The sequence below is a fragment of the Sceloporus occidentalis genome, unplaced genomic scaffold (assembly GCF_023333645.1).
Source record: "Sceloporus occidentalis isolate IW3139 unplaced genomic scaffold, rSceOcc1.0.p SCAF_4, whole genome shotgun sequence".
In the NCBI taxonomy this organism is placed as follows: domain Eukaryota; kingdom Metazoa; phylum Chordata; class Lepidosauria; order Squamata; family Phrynosomatidae; genus Sceloporus; species Sceloporus occidentalis.
Window position 1 is genome coordinate 129883545 of NW_028316984.1, and position 17806 is coordinate 129901350.

Here is a 17806-nt window from a genome sequence, read left to right on the forward strand (position 1 = left end):
GAGCATGATTGTACCGTTCTGGCATGTACATGAGCCCCCTCTGCTCCAGTACCCTGTCCCGGTGAAGCACTGCACATGCAAATGTGTGCAGGTTCACAGGGATGGCCATACAGTGGGATGGTAGTTACCAGCAGTTCACTCCTGTGAAGGTGAACAGGGATGGTGGGGGGAACAGTTTTTAAAAAGTACCCATCACATGCGCACTCCAACCACTTTAGGAGGGGCGATGCAGTTGGTGTTTCAGTGCGGCTTTGGAAAAGGCCACGTCTAGCCACTTTTTCTTGCCTATCTGTTTCACCCCTAACTTGGTATGGCTCCAATTCTTAGCATTTTGATGGTGGCTCCTTGTTTTAAAAATCTGTATTTTAGTATTGTTGATTATTTGTTGTTATATTTCTAAACTAACGTACACAAAAATTTAAGGAACTGTATACTTGTTAAATAACTACAGAACTTAAAACTATCTGACATGGTGCAGTCATAAAGTAGCTAGAAGTAGCTGTTGCTGCACTGAATCTTCTTTCCTCAAGACTTGATTTATGCTATCAATATCTTCTTCTCTTCCTTTCTAGTATTACAGAACACATAGATTTTGCCATTCAGCTGCAAGAACCAGCCATGGAGCCTCTCTGCAATGCCAATCTACCTGCCAGCATGCACACCTTGGATCACCTCCAGGGGGTTGCCAATCGAGCCAGTCTTCACTACTTGGGAGAGAGTCAGCTGAAAGAGGTAAACAATTATTTGAATTCATCATCACATATGGGTTAGATCCAGACTTAGTCAGGCTCAGAAATCAGTGGGATATATTATTATTATTATTATTATTATTATTATTATTATTATTATTAACAACCTTTATTTATAAAGCACTGTAAATTTACACAGCGCTGTACATACAATCTTTTTAATTAGACGGTTCCCTGCCCTCAGGCTTACAATCTAAAAAAACATGACTTAAAAGGAGAAAGGAAAGGTGGTGGGGCTAGTAGGCTAATACATATAAAGTACATAGCAGTACAGGAAATGGTTCGATAAAACAGGCATCAAAAGACCATCAAATAGCAAGCGACAATTATGCAATGCCTGGGAACTCTTCTCTGAACAGAATGGTCTTCAACTCTGTTTTGAAGCTGGTTAAAGAAGTGATGGCCCTTGCTCGTGGGGGAAGAAGGTTCCAGGAGTGAGGGGCAGCAAGTGAAAAGGGGCAAATCCGAGATGGGACAGAGGAAATCCTGGGCTGGGACAACAGATCTTGACTACCAGAACGGAGGGCCCTGGTGGGAAGGTGAGGAGAAAGAAGGTCTGATAAGTAAGGAGGGGCCAGCCCATGGAGGGCTTTAAACGTCGCCAGCAGGAGCTTGTACTGAATACAGAAGGGGAGGGGGAGCCAGTGAAGGGATGCCAACACAGGAGAGATGTGGTCAGAACAGTGGGCGGATGTGATAATGTGTGCAGCTGAATACTGGACAGAGATTAAAGGACGTAGGTGAGAAAGAGGAAGCCCAGCCAGGAGGACGTTACAGTAATCAAGTTGTGAGACCACTAGGGCATGGACCAGGATCTTGGCAGTAGAGGCGGAGAGATATGGTCGGATTTTAGCAATATTGTACAAAAAGAATCTACAAGCCTTGGCTGTGGTCTGGATCTGAGGGATACACGACAGAGAAGAATCAAAGATGAAACCAAGACTGCGGGCTTGCTGGACTGGTTGAATAGAAATGTTGTCCACAGAGACAGAAAAGGAGAGTTGAAGGGTGGGCTTAGGAGGAAAGACAAGAAGCTCTGTCTTGGACATGTTGAGCTTCAAACGCCGATTGTGCATCCACTGCGAGACAGCCGTGAGACATGATGAAACTTGCTGTTCAAGCCTTGGAGAAAGGTCGGGGGTGGAAAGATACAACTGGGTGTCATCGGCATACAGATGGTAGGAAAAACCAAAAGAGCTAATGAGTTTACCTAAGGACAGTATGTAGAGAGAAAACAGAAGGGGACCCTGAACAGAGCCCTGGGGAACTCCAACAGATAAGGGAACAGGAGAAGAAGTCTGACCGCCAGCAACCACTGCAAAAGATCTGCCAGACAAATAAGATCGAAACCAGTCGAGAACAGAGTCTGAGAACCCAAGGTCAGAAAGTATATTAACTAGAAGAGAGCGATCAACAGTGTCAAAGGCTGCAGACAGATCAAGAAGGATGACAACAGAGTAAAGGCCATTTGCCTTGGCCAGTAAAAGATCGTTTGAGATCTTGGTGAGGGCTGTCTCTGTAGAATGCCGTGGGCAGAAGCCAGACTGAAAAGGATCGAGAATGGAGTTGGCTTCAAGAAACTCAAGACAGCGAGAATAAACAACCTGTTCCAAAACCTTAGAAAGAAAGGGAAGAAGAGAAATCGGACGATAACTAGACAAAGAGGAGGGGTCAAGAGAAGGTGTTTTCAGAATAAGGGAAATGAGAGCATGTTTGAAGTCCGAAGGGAAGGAGCCTGTAGAGAGAGAGAGATTGAAGATATGGAGAAGCGAGAGCAGAAAAGAAGGAGCTATAGAGATTAGAAGACGAGTAGGAATTGGGTCAAGAGAACAAGTTGCAGGTTTGCAAGAGTTCAGAAGTGTAGAGAGTTCATCCAAAGAAGCAGGAGGAAACGCAGAAAATTTGTTAGGCGAGGGCGATAGAAGATTATGAGCAGAAGAAGAATCGGGAGGGACTATCTCAGAGCGAATAGTGGTTATCTTAATGATGAAATAATTACCAAAGTCATTAGGAGAGAATGATGAAGAGACAGGAGGAGAGGGAGGTTTAAGCAAAGAGTTGAAGGTAGAGAACAAGCACTGCGGGCGCCTCTCATTGGCAGAGATCAATGATTTGTAATAATTCTGTTTTGCCATAGAGAGGGCGCGTGAGATGGAAGAAAGAACAAATTTGAAATGGATAAAATCAGGCCGCTGTTTGGACTGTATGTAGTCACGTCTTAACTTCCCTCACTGATTCCAGTGGGTCTGTTGTAAACATCTCAGAATCGGATCCAGGACACTAATAGAACGATACAGGTTCTCTGGAAAGTACTCGTTAGCAGTGACTACTTGGTGCCATACTTAGTATAGCAGTGTCTATGAAGTGGCTGTTGAGAGATTATGTCTTAATGGATTAAACAGTATGGTTGTGCCAGTGTAGAAGCTCTTGTTCTTCTGATACTTTGGCATTGCAAATGATGCAGACTCTTAACACAAAAAATCCATAGGATAGTGGAATATTTATTCAGTGTCAGTGGTGCCCTAGCTCACAATAAATAAATAAGGGAGTAGGAGGCAGCTTACCTACTTGCAAGGGACATAGTCAAACTTCAGCTGAACAGTCCTACCACCTGACATATAAAAATCTGAAGTTCTGAGTGAGCCTGATTCCACACTTCTCTGACAAAATTGTGTATAAGTTTTCACATTACTTGTCAAATTAGATGTGTACCAATAACTCAGTGGTCTTAAATATTGCCCTGCCTTCCCACCATTTCCGGAACACAGTGCAGAATGGCTTTCTTCTGCTACTTCTGTATGTGATACTACTGATCAGTTAACATATTTTGTAGAAATTAATCAGGGTGATTTTATCATGTAGGCAGTTGGCAATGGGGAAAAAACTTGTTTTCCTTGCATCCATATTGTTCGGCATTTGGAGGATAGCATATCTAGATTTATATTCAAATATGCGATGTTCAGTACAGGTATACCTTTGGTCTGATACAGATGGGCAAAAAGCGCCATCCTGGGGCTGAAATTAGGGCTTGGAAGAGCAGAACGTCCTCACGATCTGCCCTCTCTGGGTGCCATTTTGGCACCTGCATGTTCACACAGCGTGCGCACCGATAACATACCTTGTGCACCATGTCCAAATGGGATGGCGCACAAGAGACGTCACCGTGCTGCTCCTGGACACCAATTTCTCCTTGGCAGCAGCGTGGAAAGGAGCTGCGTTTCATGACTCCTTTTTGGAGCAGATCGTTGTTGCTCCCATGCGGTTGCCGCAGCACCAATCCAGGGGAGTACAGGTATACCTTTGATCCGATACAGATGGGCAAAAAGCGCCGTCCTGGGGGCGGAATTAGGGCTTGAGAGAGCAGAGCGTTGTCACGATCTGTGCTCTCTGGGTGCCATTTTGGCACCCGCATGTTCCTGCCCGTCTGTACAGGGCCTTAGTTAAGAAAGTAAGTGTGATCCAGGACATTACATCTTCAACAGAAACTTGAAGAGACAGACATGACATGGAGACAGACATGACTTGAAAAGACTAGGATAGGCTTCTACACAATAAAAAGGGCAGAGCATTTCAGCATGTTTTGGCAAACTTTTTATTCAAAACTAACAATATGCACATGTGAAATGAAACAATCAAGTCAAACAAGTCTTACAAAAGTAAATAAAAACATTTTGAATTTTCTAGAGACCATTTGAAAGCTTCTTCCAAAATGCATTAAGAAACCTTTTTTTTCTTTCACCAGACTCCACCTTTCTTATGATTTGCATTTTGGTGGCTGATTTGTATCTGTGCTTTTAAAAAAATATTAAGGGAGCTAGTAAGGCAGGCTTATCCGTTCTCGCCCTTTTGCATTTCATGCATGCTCAATAAAGGATTCTGCACAGAGCTGCTGTTTACTTTGCCCAGGGGTAGGCAATCTTTTTGAGCCGGGGGCTGGGTTGCTGTCCCTCAGACAACTGGGGGGCCGAAGCCAAAAAATAAATAATTAAATGATTTTTTAAAAAAAATAAAATATATAAATAAACCAGGACAAATGTAGGACAAAATTTTCAAATGGAAGACACTTTTTTTAAAAAAATGGAGGACACTCGAAAAAATGTGCTGATTTTTTAAAAAATGTAAATATAAATGCATGTTTCTGAGGCTTCTATAGACAGTTGCCCCCCAAAGGCCCCGGCGGCAATCGGCGACAGGACCGGGCTGGGGCCAGTCCCAAGGCCTCGCCGGGCCGCATCCGGGCCGCAGGTTGCCTACCCCTGACTTTGCCTATTATAGTCAGGAATACAATGCTACAGGAGGATTGGCTAGAATCATAGCATTGGAAGAGGCCTCATGGGCCATTGAGTCCAGCCACCTGCTCAATACAGGATCTCCAGAGAGAGCATCCCCAGGAGGTAGCTGTCCAGCCTCATTTTGAAGATGTTCCAAGAAGGAGACCCCAGTACCTCTCTAGGCAATTGATTCCATTGGCAAACCTCTGTCACCTTGCCTCAGGTTTGAAGAAAGGGAACATGTGGTAAATTTTATTTTATTTGCATCTCCCCTTTCTTCAAGCATGGGATCTAAGAGCAGAATCCCACTTTTCCCCACCTTGAGCTTCATTGTATTGTTTACTGCAAACATGCTGCTACAAATCTCTTTCTCCTGTACTCCGTCATCATACTCCCAGTGCTAATGCAGCTAAAAACCTTGCAGAAAGAAGATGAAGAAAAGGGGGGTTGGGAAGGTATAAAAATACTTTGTACAAATAAGCTTTCTGTCAGAGGCTTTGTTAAGTGAAGTATTTAGCCTCAGATTTTATCATGGTTTCTTGATACATTATAGAAATGCCAATCTGCTACCTCAAGGCTTCTGTAAAGGATCTATCTATGACTTCGTACACTTTTCTATAAGGACTGTAACCTTGTATTCTAACAATTGAATGCTGGCATGCTTAGACAGATGTATACCTTCCAGATTTGGATCTAGACTGATAGATTTTCACCATGGCTTGAAACAGATGGGCCAAAAAGTGCAGCTTTCGGCTGCTTCAGGGGCTTGATGTGTAAACAACATACACCTCCAATGCAGCTGGAAGCCGCTCTGAGGTCACCTAAGGCAGCCCAAGGTTGCCAGAAAAAAAAGCTGTGAAAAGCCGTTCCTTGCCAGTGGCCCATTTGGGACCATGGCAGCGACCTGCTTTAAGATCGGGCCATTTGGTCGCCATGGTCCCCAGCTGATCAGGGGCCAATTGGAGCTGGAGCAGCCAGAGGCCACTCCAGCCACTAGTCTGCTTTGCCGCCATATGACACTTGCATTGAGTATATTGCAACTGCTGATTTCATTCTGCATTTGACTATCATGTAGCTACATTTATAGTACACAAGAAAGCTTAACAATAAATATATGAACTCAGGCTCTCAGAAGGCAAGAGACTGTATCTTCAAAGAGAAAAAATTAAAATATTATTAATTCATCTGTATCATCATCTTGGATGTTTCCTTTTATTTTTCCAGGTACTTCAGAATCTAGGAAAAGACCATTATCCACCACAGTCTTTAGAACAAGTTGGAACACGAATAGCCAAGGTTCTAGAAAAGGTTAGTGCACACAATCTAGGGATTTTAGCTAAATGAAAGCTATCTCTGTGAATTGTAGTGTTTCCTTAACAATTGCTGTATTGACCACATTGGTCTTGAATCAGACATCTTTTCACTATATGCAATCTAGTATAATCAACACATACATAAGAAACAGAATAAAAGCAATTTGGCATGCAGTCTATGAGTCATTTGTCATGCAATGAAAACATAGAGACTTGACCCTACCATAGTCATAATACATAATGCTGCTTAATTCATGATGTCAGGTATCTCTGCTTCAGCACTTGGCTTTTTACCCTAATGATTTATAGTTGTACCCTTTTTACAGGGTTGTACAACAGCAGCAGGAAAGGTTAGAGAAGACGTTTGCTATACCCTTCAAGAGAGAAAGCTAATCCCCTGTGATTTTCCAAATCACCATTCCCAGATCATCTTTAGCTTCAAAGACTTGCCCAGAAACCAAAAGGAAAATGGCTACTTGGAGCCACCAGCTTTCTTTCTAGACAGTAACAGAGAAGCCTTGCCTCTGCCCCCACTGCACATGTCTTGCTCCTCCTGCTACTGCTATACTACTGCAACATACATTGGTGTAGTTGTGCTGACCAACAGGATCTTAGCTGATACATAAAGCCCGTTTGGGTGTGAGAGAGGAGTCGTTAACATATTCAAAACATTTAAAATTCATCAGTATTTTAGGAATATACAGTAACTTCATCATCTTTGCATCATGCACCATAAAGAAGCAAGAGTAAGTAAGAATGTCCAGAAATATCTGATGTATTAAAAGACTGGATGTGGGTGAATAAATGAGGCTCACTCCAAACAAGAAAGAAGTTCTGTTACTCAGTAGTAAAGCTGACATTTGTGTTGGAACTGCAAACTGTTCTGATGGAGGTGCATTCTCTCTGAAAGACTGCTTTACAACTTAGGGTGCTCTAGGACTCAGCACCATTCCTAAACGTTCAGGTGGCTGCTTAACCTGGAGTGCCTTTGCCGAGCTTTGATTAGTGTACCTTCCTTAGAGAAGGTATATTTGGCCACAGTGGTTCATGCTTTAATTACCTCTTAATTAGAGCACAGTAATGCTACACTGAAAAGTATTTGCAAATTACAGCTAATGCAAAGTGAGGCAGGCAGACCCTTGTCATGAGTATCCTTTAGAAACTGTATATCATGGAGAGAGGGCCTTTTAAGGTTTGCATTTTTAACATATTCTATTTTGACTCATAATTTTTTTAACTTTTAAAATGGTTTAAATGTTTTTTAAATTTATATTTTAATGTTGTATTGTTTTTAAATTGTATTGTTTTAAATCTGCTGTTCACCGCCTTGAGTCCCTATATTGGGAGAAAAGCAGGATATAAGAAAATAAAATAATAATCATAATCAGTTTTACAAGAACTCCACTGACTTCCAGTTTACTTCCAAACTCTATTCAAAGTGTTCTTTTTTACTTACAAAGTCCTAAAGGGTTTGGGACCAATATATCTGAAACATTGTCTTCTTTCCCTACCAAAATTTTGAGATCCTCAAAACTTAATACAAAGCTGGATAGTTGAATACGCATAACAGGCTTTCTCTGTAGCAGCAGTCTGACTGTGGAACTCCTTCCCAAGAAAAGTCAAAACTGGCTGCATCACTCTTGAGTTTCTAAAGGACAGCTAAGATTGTATTGTTTTGCATGGCCTTCAGTCCCTAAACTATGTAATGTTTTTATTTACATTTTCTGTTTAAAACATTTATTTGTTGTGCATTGTCTACAGGGCTCTGGCAGGCTGAGAAGTGATAGACAGACAGACAGACAGACAGATGTGTATAGCATGGAGCAAATAAAAACAGAGGGAGGGACTTTTCCAGCTACTGGGGCCAAGATACGATGGAACTAAAGGTGGCTGCTCTTCTCTCCCTCAGAGGCATGAGGAATGGCAGTTGGGTTGTGCAGGAATGGCCTTTCACCAGCCACTGGGGCCAAGGCATGATGGAGCCCAGCCTGGCTGCTCTTCTCTTCCTCAAAGGCCAGAGCAACAGCAGTTGGATATATAGCCTCTCATGTGCTGCATATGTGTGCTACACCTTTAATGAAGCATGTACAGTGTGCCTGCATCATACACGGACACACTATACGCGGCTTTCAGCATATGCTGAAAGCCGCATGCAGGGCGCAAGGGGCAGCGTGTCCTATTAGATTAATAGGGCATGCGCTGCTGCACCCCTACACCACCACCACATGCATGAGCCCCATTACTTTCAATGGGGCTCGAGCATACGCACACTTTTTTTTTACGTGGGGGGGGGTCTGGAATGGATCCCCACATAAAAAAGGGCACACTGTATTTATCTTTCTCTTTGGTAGTATGCTGGAGTCTTAAACCACACCCTCTCAGCAAACTATGCACTGTGAAGTCGAAGGCTTTCATGGCTGGCATCCATAGTTTTTTGTGAGTTTTTTGGGCTATGTGGCCGTGTTCTAGAAGTGTTTCTTCTTGACATTTCGCCAGCATCTATGGCTGGCATCCAGCCACAGATGCTGTTGAAACATCAGGAAGAAACTCTTCTAGAACATGGCCACATAGCCCGAAAAGCCCACAAAAAACTAAGCACTGTTTCAGAGAGACCAAAGACCCTTCTGGATCTTCTTAAATATACTTTCATGGTAGTGTTCATCCCAGGCTCATTCATTTCCACTTTCTTTGAATACCCGTTCCCTTCAGGACACCTCACTAGGGAAATCTTATAACAGACAATTGAGAAAATGCTGTAAATAACCACAGAGTGGCAGCATGCCTACACACTAGGGATAGGCAGTATTCCAGTCTTATAAGAAAAATACATCGCTGTTGTAACTGTAATCAACATCTGCATGCATCCTTTCATAGGTTATTCCTTGTAGAAACAAAGTGTTAAACCATATTCAGATAAGGCAGGGTTTAATTTCCTTAATTTTGGCATAAATTTAAGCTGGAGGATAAAAATAATAAGGGCTTCAAACAAATGGTAAGTGATAAACAGTAATGTTTCTACCCTTTCTTGCTTTTTATGTCATACTAGAATCAAACCTCTTGGGTCCTCTCCAGCATGGCAGCCCTGTACTGGAGGGTAAAAGGTCAAGGGAAGAAAGCAATTGACTGCCTCCGGCAAGCCTTACATCATACTCCCTATCACATGAAGGTGTGTGGGTGACATTTTCTGCCTTGGTGTACTGTGCCTGTTGTGATTTCCAGCTATCAGTTTGTATGTCTGTGTACACTCACTGAGTCACAATGAAACTGTAGCAACTGTCCTGAAACTACTTTCTGTGGCAGCTGTCTCCTATCTGACACCTTGGACTATAATTACCACCATTTCCAGCCAACATAACTACTAGCCATGGAGGTTTGGGGTGGTAGGAGTCATAATACAGAACATCTTGAGGAAGGCTGTTTATACCTTTATAACGTATGTAAACAGTGTGAAAGACACTGCAGTCACTAATTGCTGCTCTTGGTTGTGCCAAGTGAAAAACTGCCCCAGAGGCTTTCTGAAGAGCAGTGCCGAAGGGGGAACATTGGCTCTCCCCCTCCCTGCAAGCATCTTCTAAGTATATTTGAATACCCTTCTAGCATAGCCGCTATAACAACAAAAAAGAACCTTTCCAATCTCTGCCCACGAAGAAATAAACTGTGGTTTTGAATTCAAGCCCGTATTTGATACATTTGCAACAAGCGTAACTGAGATTGTGTTGACTTAGGCATGGTACAGACCACCCAAATGCTGGTGCCAATTTTAGGGTTAGGGGCCGTACGGCAACCGCATGGTCCCTAACCCTAGCACGGCGTGGCGGTGTAACAATGGCAGTGTCCCATGTACACAGGCGCTGCCATTGTGGTGTAAGTGCTGCGCTGCATCTGCATGGCGCCACACGGCACTTATGTCGCAAGTGTGCCATTGGCGCATTCATGACAGCCCTGCAGTGCAAAAAGAACCCGTTTTTTCCGGGTTCTTTTTCCTCCAGAGGGAAACCACATGGTTTGGTGGCTGCGGCTTCCCTCCAGAGGGAAATAAGCCGCCGGCTGGCCGCTCTTTTGGGGTAGTCTGTCCCACGCCTAATTCTTGATCCTTCTCCTGTTCTAAAAGACATAACAAGTGAATGCCCTTATATTACTGTAGAGATGAAGTGTGGTTTTAAAGACATAAGCCCATCAGATTCTTCCTGCAGTTAAAGAAAAAATAGGTGCTACCCTACCATTTTGAAATATATGTAATTTCATCTAGATGGATTTTAGACAGTTCATATTACTGCAGAAGTTCTTCTTTTGGCCCATTGTCAATTAAGTGAGACAATAGATTTTCTACAAGTCTGCATTGGAACAGTTGGCATTTCTTTTTTGCCATTCTGTATAAAAATCTGTTTATTGGCAGTGTAGAAAGAAAAAAGTTGAAGTTGGCCCTGATATGTGGAGTAATTTCTTTCAGTGGTCATCATTTTCAATGACCTGATTTAAAAGGCAACATATTCTGCTCAATGGATTTTTTCCATTTTTCTTCCCTTTCAGGATGTGCCACTCATAAGTCTAGCAAACATCTTCCACAATGCAAAGCTTTGGAATGATGCCATTGTTGTGGCTACAATGGCAGTAGAAATCGCCCCACATTTTGTTGTCAATCATTTCACGTTGGCGAATGTCTATGTAGCAATGGTGAGTGAATAATCACTAGATTCTGTTTCATTTCTTTTATATAAAATCCTGAAGTTCCAGTGTTACAGGTATTGGCATTTAGGAGCAAGGGCAAAATTTCTAGCCTCAGGTGGAGATAGCATGCAGAAGTGGGGTGATAAGTTGGGGATTATTATTATTATTATTATTATTATTATTATTATTTTGCTTTTCTTATAGTTTATAATATGTCCAGCCAATTCTCAAAAGGCAATGTAGATTCTTCCAACTCCCCACTCTGATCCAGGCTCCTGCCTCCGACTTGAAAGTAGGGACACTGGCGGTCTACTCTTCTTCTTAAGAGGGAGCATGCTCCTGCTCTGTGTATGTTGAACCCCCATTCTCCCTTAGGAGTCTTATTTCAAGAGGAAATGGTTCAATCAGCATTCATTCCACACATGTTTTCCTCCCTATAGTTAAGTATGTGGGATTTTTTGCCTTAGCCTGACACCTAGCTGCCATTAAATAGGGCACTGTAAGCTATACAACTTCCTCAGACCACAGAACATCTGGTGTGGTGCTGCTGTACCTGTTACAACGCTTTGCTCCAATTCCCAGCATTGCGTATCTATTTGTACCTTACTCTGACCTGATGACCACTGACTTCTGCACACATCAGAACAGAGACAGGTTTCTCTCATTTACATTGTTACAAGCTGTCTTGAAGATAATAAGGTCTCTCAGTAATGAAAAACTGCTCTTGTGTTGCATTTTAACACCCACACAGCCACAAGTAAATGCAAAACCACCTTAGGTTTACCTAAGAGACAAGTGGTGAGCACCTTCAGATGTGTCACTTGCATGTCATAATAACAGGTTTAGGCAACATCTAGGAGCTGGGAGGAGGGCATGCTTCACCCACTGTAGAAGGACTCCACCTCCCTTTCCATCCCCATCTCATTCACCCAAAAATATTTTCTAACCGAAACAAGCCAAGAACACGTATGGGAGCAACTGTTCAAATAGCAATATCAGTATCTATGAAAATACATGTATTGGTACTTAATGGTGTGTGTGTTGTGTGCCTTCAAGTTGTTTCCGACTTATGGCAACCCTAAGGTGAATCTATCATGATGTTTTCTTGGCAAAATTTGTTCAGAGGAAGTTTCCATTGTCTTCCCATGAGGCTGAGAGCATGTGACCTGCCCGTAGTCACCTAGTGGGATTCGTGGCTGAATGGAAATTGAACTCTGGTCTACAGAGTCATAGTCCAACACTCAAACCACTATGCCATGCATGGTACTTAATGTCCAGTTCTGGTCATTTAGATGTTATCTTAAGAATCAGATGGTGATTCGCCCACACACATATCCCTGTAAATACTAATCGAGAGACGTTCTTTGTCTGCATTATCTAATGAAAAGGGATATTCTTAATTTAAGGAAGGCAGAGAGCTGGAGAAATATGGGGAAGAGGGGAAATAGCCAGTGACCTACTGTATCATGGCCTTCTGCCAATCTCATACTTGATAAAAGCTTTTGGATAATCAGGAAGTGCACTAACCTTGGAAATTAGCACATTGGGCAGGAAGAACATCTTGACATGACAATGCTATCAGGTTAGAAGTGTTTCTTTTGGTAAAAGAAGAACAGTAGGGAGCAGTAAAGGAGGACATACAGTCTTGGTTGATCTTGCTGAGCAGCCCTGCAACTTTTCAGTGGGTAATGTAATTTTCTTTACTCTGTTTATATGTTTCTGACAAAATGCTAACCTGGTGCATCCTGTCTTGTATAGCTCCACATGACTCATTTCCTACCAAAATATATTGCTGTATCGTTATGAACAAATTCTGGCAGTACTCCTGTGTTTTGTTTGAAAACTGTTGGCCTTTATAAAGTGTTTTTAAGAACCACACTAGGTCATAGATGCATTTTTTTTTCCATTTTCAGGAAGAGGTTCTGGACAGAAGCACAGTGGTCCTTCCACATTCGCTGGGGTTAGGGGTGAAGGACCCCCATGAATGTGGAAAAACCACAAATAAAAACTCCTATTCTTTTTACCTGAGAGAACACCTCTCTAGGAATCTCCAGGTCTTCCAGTGCAACTCCATGGTCAACATCTGCCAGAAGTTGATCATAGAATTATGCAGGAGAACCTACAGATGCTTAGAGAAGTGTTTTCTCTAGGAACATCTAGGTTCCCCATCACAACTGTATGGTCAGCTTCTAGCAGAGTTGTGCTGGAAGACCTAGAGATTCCTAGAGATAACATATTAATCAAATCCACAAATAATCAAACCCTCAAAAGTGAAAGCTGCAAATGTAGAGGCCCAACTGTAGTGCTAAATCAGTGAGTGAGCAATAATCTAGAGTTAAAAGGGTTTATTTATCATTTTGCCAGGTCTGCTCTTCTGCAAGGATCTCCATATCTTCTTTGCTTTTCTGTCAGTTAAAATCCTGAACTACAAGCCTGTAACTTAGAGCGAATATGTTAGGATAAGGAAAGTGGGTGACTCACCTGCCCCTTCAAATATATATATATATTTCGGGGGGGAGGGGATATTCAAATTCCCCAGACACACACATACTCTAGGAAGTATGGAAGGCATTTTTGCCTTGTGGAACCCCCTTTTAGGCTTTTCCAGTTTACTTCCTAATTTGAAAAAGATCTCCCTTGAGCCTAAAACAGTCGAAGAAACTAACTAACCCCCATGCTTCCTAGAGTGTGTTGGCAATATTTAGATTTTAAAAGTCACAGTTTCCCCTATAAATAAGAATAACAAGAACAATGTTTTGAGGCGGGGATGCAACAGGGGTGGTGTGATCCTGTATGGCCCCTGGACTCAACACTCCCATGCTCTGATAGATGTGATTTGTATGGTGACCTTATATGTCAGACTAACGTAGTTGAAATGAGCCAACATGCATGTCATGTGTATTATTATTATTATTATTATTATTATTATTATTATTATTATTAACTTTTATTTATAAAGCACTGTAAATTTACACAGCGCTGTACATACAATCTTTTAGTTAGACGGTTCCCTGCCCTTAGGCTTACTAAGAAGACACGACACAAAAGGAGAGGGGAGTGGTGGTGGGGAATGGGATCAGGTCCAGCAGTTCTTCTCCACCTCCGAGGCCTGGACCAAGGCAGATCGACTGGAGGAAGGGCTTGGCTTCTTAATGGATGGTTAAAAGGAGGCTTCCTGGGTCAGAGAGGGGCTCACCTCTGGGAATGCTTCTCTAAACAATATAGTCTTTAATTCAGTTTTGAAACTGAGTAGAGAAGTGATGAGATGTGCATGTGGGGGAAGAAGGTTCCAGGAGTAAGGGGCAGCAAGCGAGAAGGGATGAATTCGGGAGGAGGCAGTGGTAGTCCTACACTGTGACAGGAGACCTTGACTACAAGAGCGGAGGGTGCGAGTAGGAATGTAAGGAGAAAGAAGGTCAGATAAGTAAGGAGGGGCCAATCCATGGAGGGCTTTGAAAGTCAATAACAAAAGCTTGTACCGGATGTGGAAGGGGAGCCAATGAAGGGAAGATAAAAGAGGTGAAACATGGTCAAAGCGGCGAGCGGATGTGACAATACAGGCAGCTGAATACTGGACAGAGATTAAAGGATGGAGGTGTGAAAGTGGAAGTCCTGTCAGAAGATGGTTACAGTAATCTAATCGCGAAACCACTAGGGCATGGACCAGAGTCTTGGCAGTAGAGGCTGAGAGGAATGGACGGATCTTGGCAATGTTGTAGAGAAGGGTGGGTTTAGGTTTTTCATGTTGAAGCAGCATGTATGCAATTCCCTTTTCAGTGTTGCTATAAAGCAAAAGTAACACATGAACTAATCCCCATATGTCTTCCCTTACACCCTTAACAATAAACCATTTCATACAGAATACTTAACCATGGTTTAGTCCTGGATAAGATGTCAGGGAATCATGTGGCCTCCAGGTGTTGTTATACTGCACCACCCAAAGTTCTTCACTACTGGCTTTGTTGGCTAGGGCTGATGGGACTTGCAGTTCACACTGCTGTATTACATAGACAAAGAGAGGTGAGTCTCAGGCTTAAGTTCTTTCCTTCCTCTCTTCTTCAATGTGATTATGGAAAGGCTATTAGAAGCATCTGCTTTCAGGGTTAAACTAACTGCTATTTGGGTTTCCTTAGCCCAGAAACGAGCTTGGAAAGTTACTATTAAAACTATTAAAACCATAAAAACTATTTTAAAATAGTCCGTTCCACTTCTTCATTACAGTGTTTGATAATAATACATAGCTATTGCTGATTGCAGGGCCAAAAACAGTAACAGTTGTGTTAATTGTTTGGCTGCTTCTCTTAGGATTGATGTGAAAATGGTATAAAAACTGAAAATGGGCTCTTAAAGTGCCTTTTTGAAGTCATTAAAAATTGTTAGTTGTGACACCAATAAAGTGACTTCACCCTTACTTATTACATTACTTCTGAAATGTGACCTTGTTACACCCTTGATACTCCACTTCCCAAAATAACTAGTTACTGGGGTCTGTGTAGCTTGTAATTTGTTAAGTCCAAACTGTGGCCCAGAATAAGAACGCTTCCCTTCTTGCTCCTTTCCTTTCCTCTGCTCCCCTGCTCTCCATCCTTAGCAATCTTTGTGACTTTAAAAGCTCCTGAGGGAGTGTAACATTATTGGGCCATCCCCATGCCTCTTTCAGACTACTTTTGTATATATCTCATTGGGCCAACTGCAGTACCAAGTCAAGAGCCCCATCTTCCCACAAATAGTGTGATCACAGCTCGCAGTTTGAATGGGGAAAGTAACAGGGTTTTGTTTTGTTTTGTTTTGTTTTTTAAGCCAGAGTCTCCTAGTCTTGTTTTCTTCTAGTAAGGAGATGAGAAGGGTCATTTGAGTTCAAGAAAGTTAACTCACATAGCACTCAACTATAGTTAGTGTTACAACCAAACTGAACATAAAGTGTTAGTAAAAACATGTTATAAATACTGGGGACTCAAAGCTTCACTATACACTAAGCTGATGTGTAATATGTATGCTTGAAACTGTTCACCTGACCCATAGTTGTTTGCATGGAATATTGTGTTGAATACCTTAATAGCAAATCCAAATCCCCTTCTGAAAAAAAATGTTGACTTTGTGATGTAAATGAACTGAGTTTCGTTTCTTGTTGGTCCCACTAATATATAAAGGTTTCAGTAATATGGAGAAATTTTAGCCTGTTCAACACTAGCTCAATAGCATTGTACCTGTTCAGTATATAATGCACTAAAATCTATGTTACTTTGTCCTCTTGAGTGTTATTCATCTGTGATCTCTACAGGAGGAGTTTGAGAAGGCCATGAGATGGTATGAATCAACACTGAAACTCCAACCTGAATTTGCACCAGCAAAGAATCGAATCCGTGCCATCCAGTGTCATTTACTCATGAAAAAAGAACGGCGTTCTCCTTAAGAGTCACAGTCTTCCTCCCTTTTTCTTGTATTTGTTTTTTAAAAACAACAACAACAAAATCATTGTTCACTATTATGCTTGTAATGAGGTGTGCTAACACAAATTCAGAATCCAAGATGTCAACTACAATTTGAGGATTTTTTTCCCATAAGCCAAAACATTTTTGAGGGGGGAACTTTCATTAAAAAAATATCTTACCAAACATCTGTATAATTAGATACTGAGCCCAACAATCTTCCACATGCCTGTGACCCAACATTTTCCATCATTCTCCATTTGACACCACTGTAGAATGTAACCTGCTTCTTGTCTTAGCATATCTATGAAAATGCAAAGCACATCATTGCAGCAGACACTGTACGTAGCAAGAAGCCATAATTAGCTTTTCATCCATCAGGAAACATGTTCTACCCCCTCACCCAGTCCATATTGCAGCATTACCAGTTTAGAGATAGATATGAGATAAGAAAGCAGGTGGTGGCAGACCATTTTTAATGTGTTTTAAGAACACAAAGCCTTTTTATTGACTGTTGTTTTATGGGGAAGAGCGAGGGAAAGAAACAGAATCATATCGAGTGTGAAATACTTAGTATTTTTGTTACAAAAAGAAAAGGGAAACAAAAAAGGTTCAGAGATATTTTTTTTATTGATATATGTTTGAAGCCCTCAGCAACCCTTACCCTGTCTTTATGAATAATTTGTTTTATCAACTGCGTGTAAGGTGCACATGTTAAAGGCATGTCTAAACATGCTCTTCTCAATGTGTGTCTCTGTAAAAACTAGAGAAAATAAGAGAAGCCAAGTGGTCTGTTTCCAAATCAGCATCAGGGCCTCAGCTGACTCAACAAAGGCACATAACATGGAACAAAAATAAACAATTATGTTAACAAAATATGCAGAGTATTCAGTAGACATTCTATTCTTACATATTGGTGTAAAAATTGCATTTGAATTGTATGAATCCTATTCATATGTGGTCATATTTACAGAAAATAGAACAGGAGAGTAGATCTGCATTTGCTAATCCTATCCCCACATTCCCTCTGGCCCCTCCTGTTTGTACATTCATTGCAGGGGGGGTGTTTGAAAGGGGAACAATGCACAGAAGCTTATGCTCAGACACAAAATCCTACACAACCTTACAAGCTGAAATCATCATCTGGGCAGAACATTGAAAATTTACTGTTTTGGACAACTCCCAGAACTGTACACCCACCCAAAATGACTAGGTGTCTGGAGTGTTCTGGGAGCTGAAGTCTACAACCATAACTTTTCCATATTCTGCATCTGCAGTCAAGTGAGATAGAAGCAACTTGGACGAGGTAATTTTAAGAAGAAAATTTTCTGCAGTTTTCTGTACTTTGCTGCTATTGTGGATTCACTCCGCCTAGG

The 17806-nt window shown here is 41.8% G+C and overlaps 1 protein-coding gene across 3 annotated transcripts in view; it reads left to right on the forward strand.

Moving 5' to 3' along the window:
* TTC17 (tetratricopeptide repeat domain 17) overlaps positions 1–17301 on the forward strand; it is a 108846-nt gene extending 91545 nt beyond the window's left edge. The window contains exons 21-25 of one of the 3 annotated variants that reach the window (XM_089521469.1): positions 573–732; positions 6245–6328; positions 9380–9499; positions 10864–11007; positions 16283–17301. In XM_089521469.1, the coding sequence (XP_089377595.1) occupies positions 573–732; positions 6245–6328; positions 9380–9499; positions 10864–11007; positions 16283–16414 (640 nt within the window). In that variant the 3' untranslated portion in view covers positions 16415–17301. The remainder of the gene's footprint in view (positions 1–572; positions 733–6244; positions 6329–9379; positions 9500–10863; positions 11008–16282) is intronic. The other 2 variants (XM_089521470.1, XM_089521471.1) reach the window with 2 other exon arrangements.
* The last annotated feature ends 505 nt before the right edge of the window (positions 17302–17806 follow it).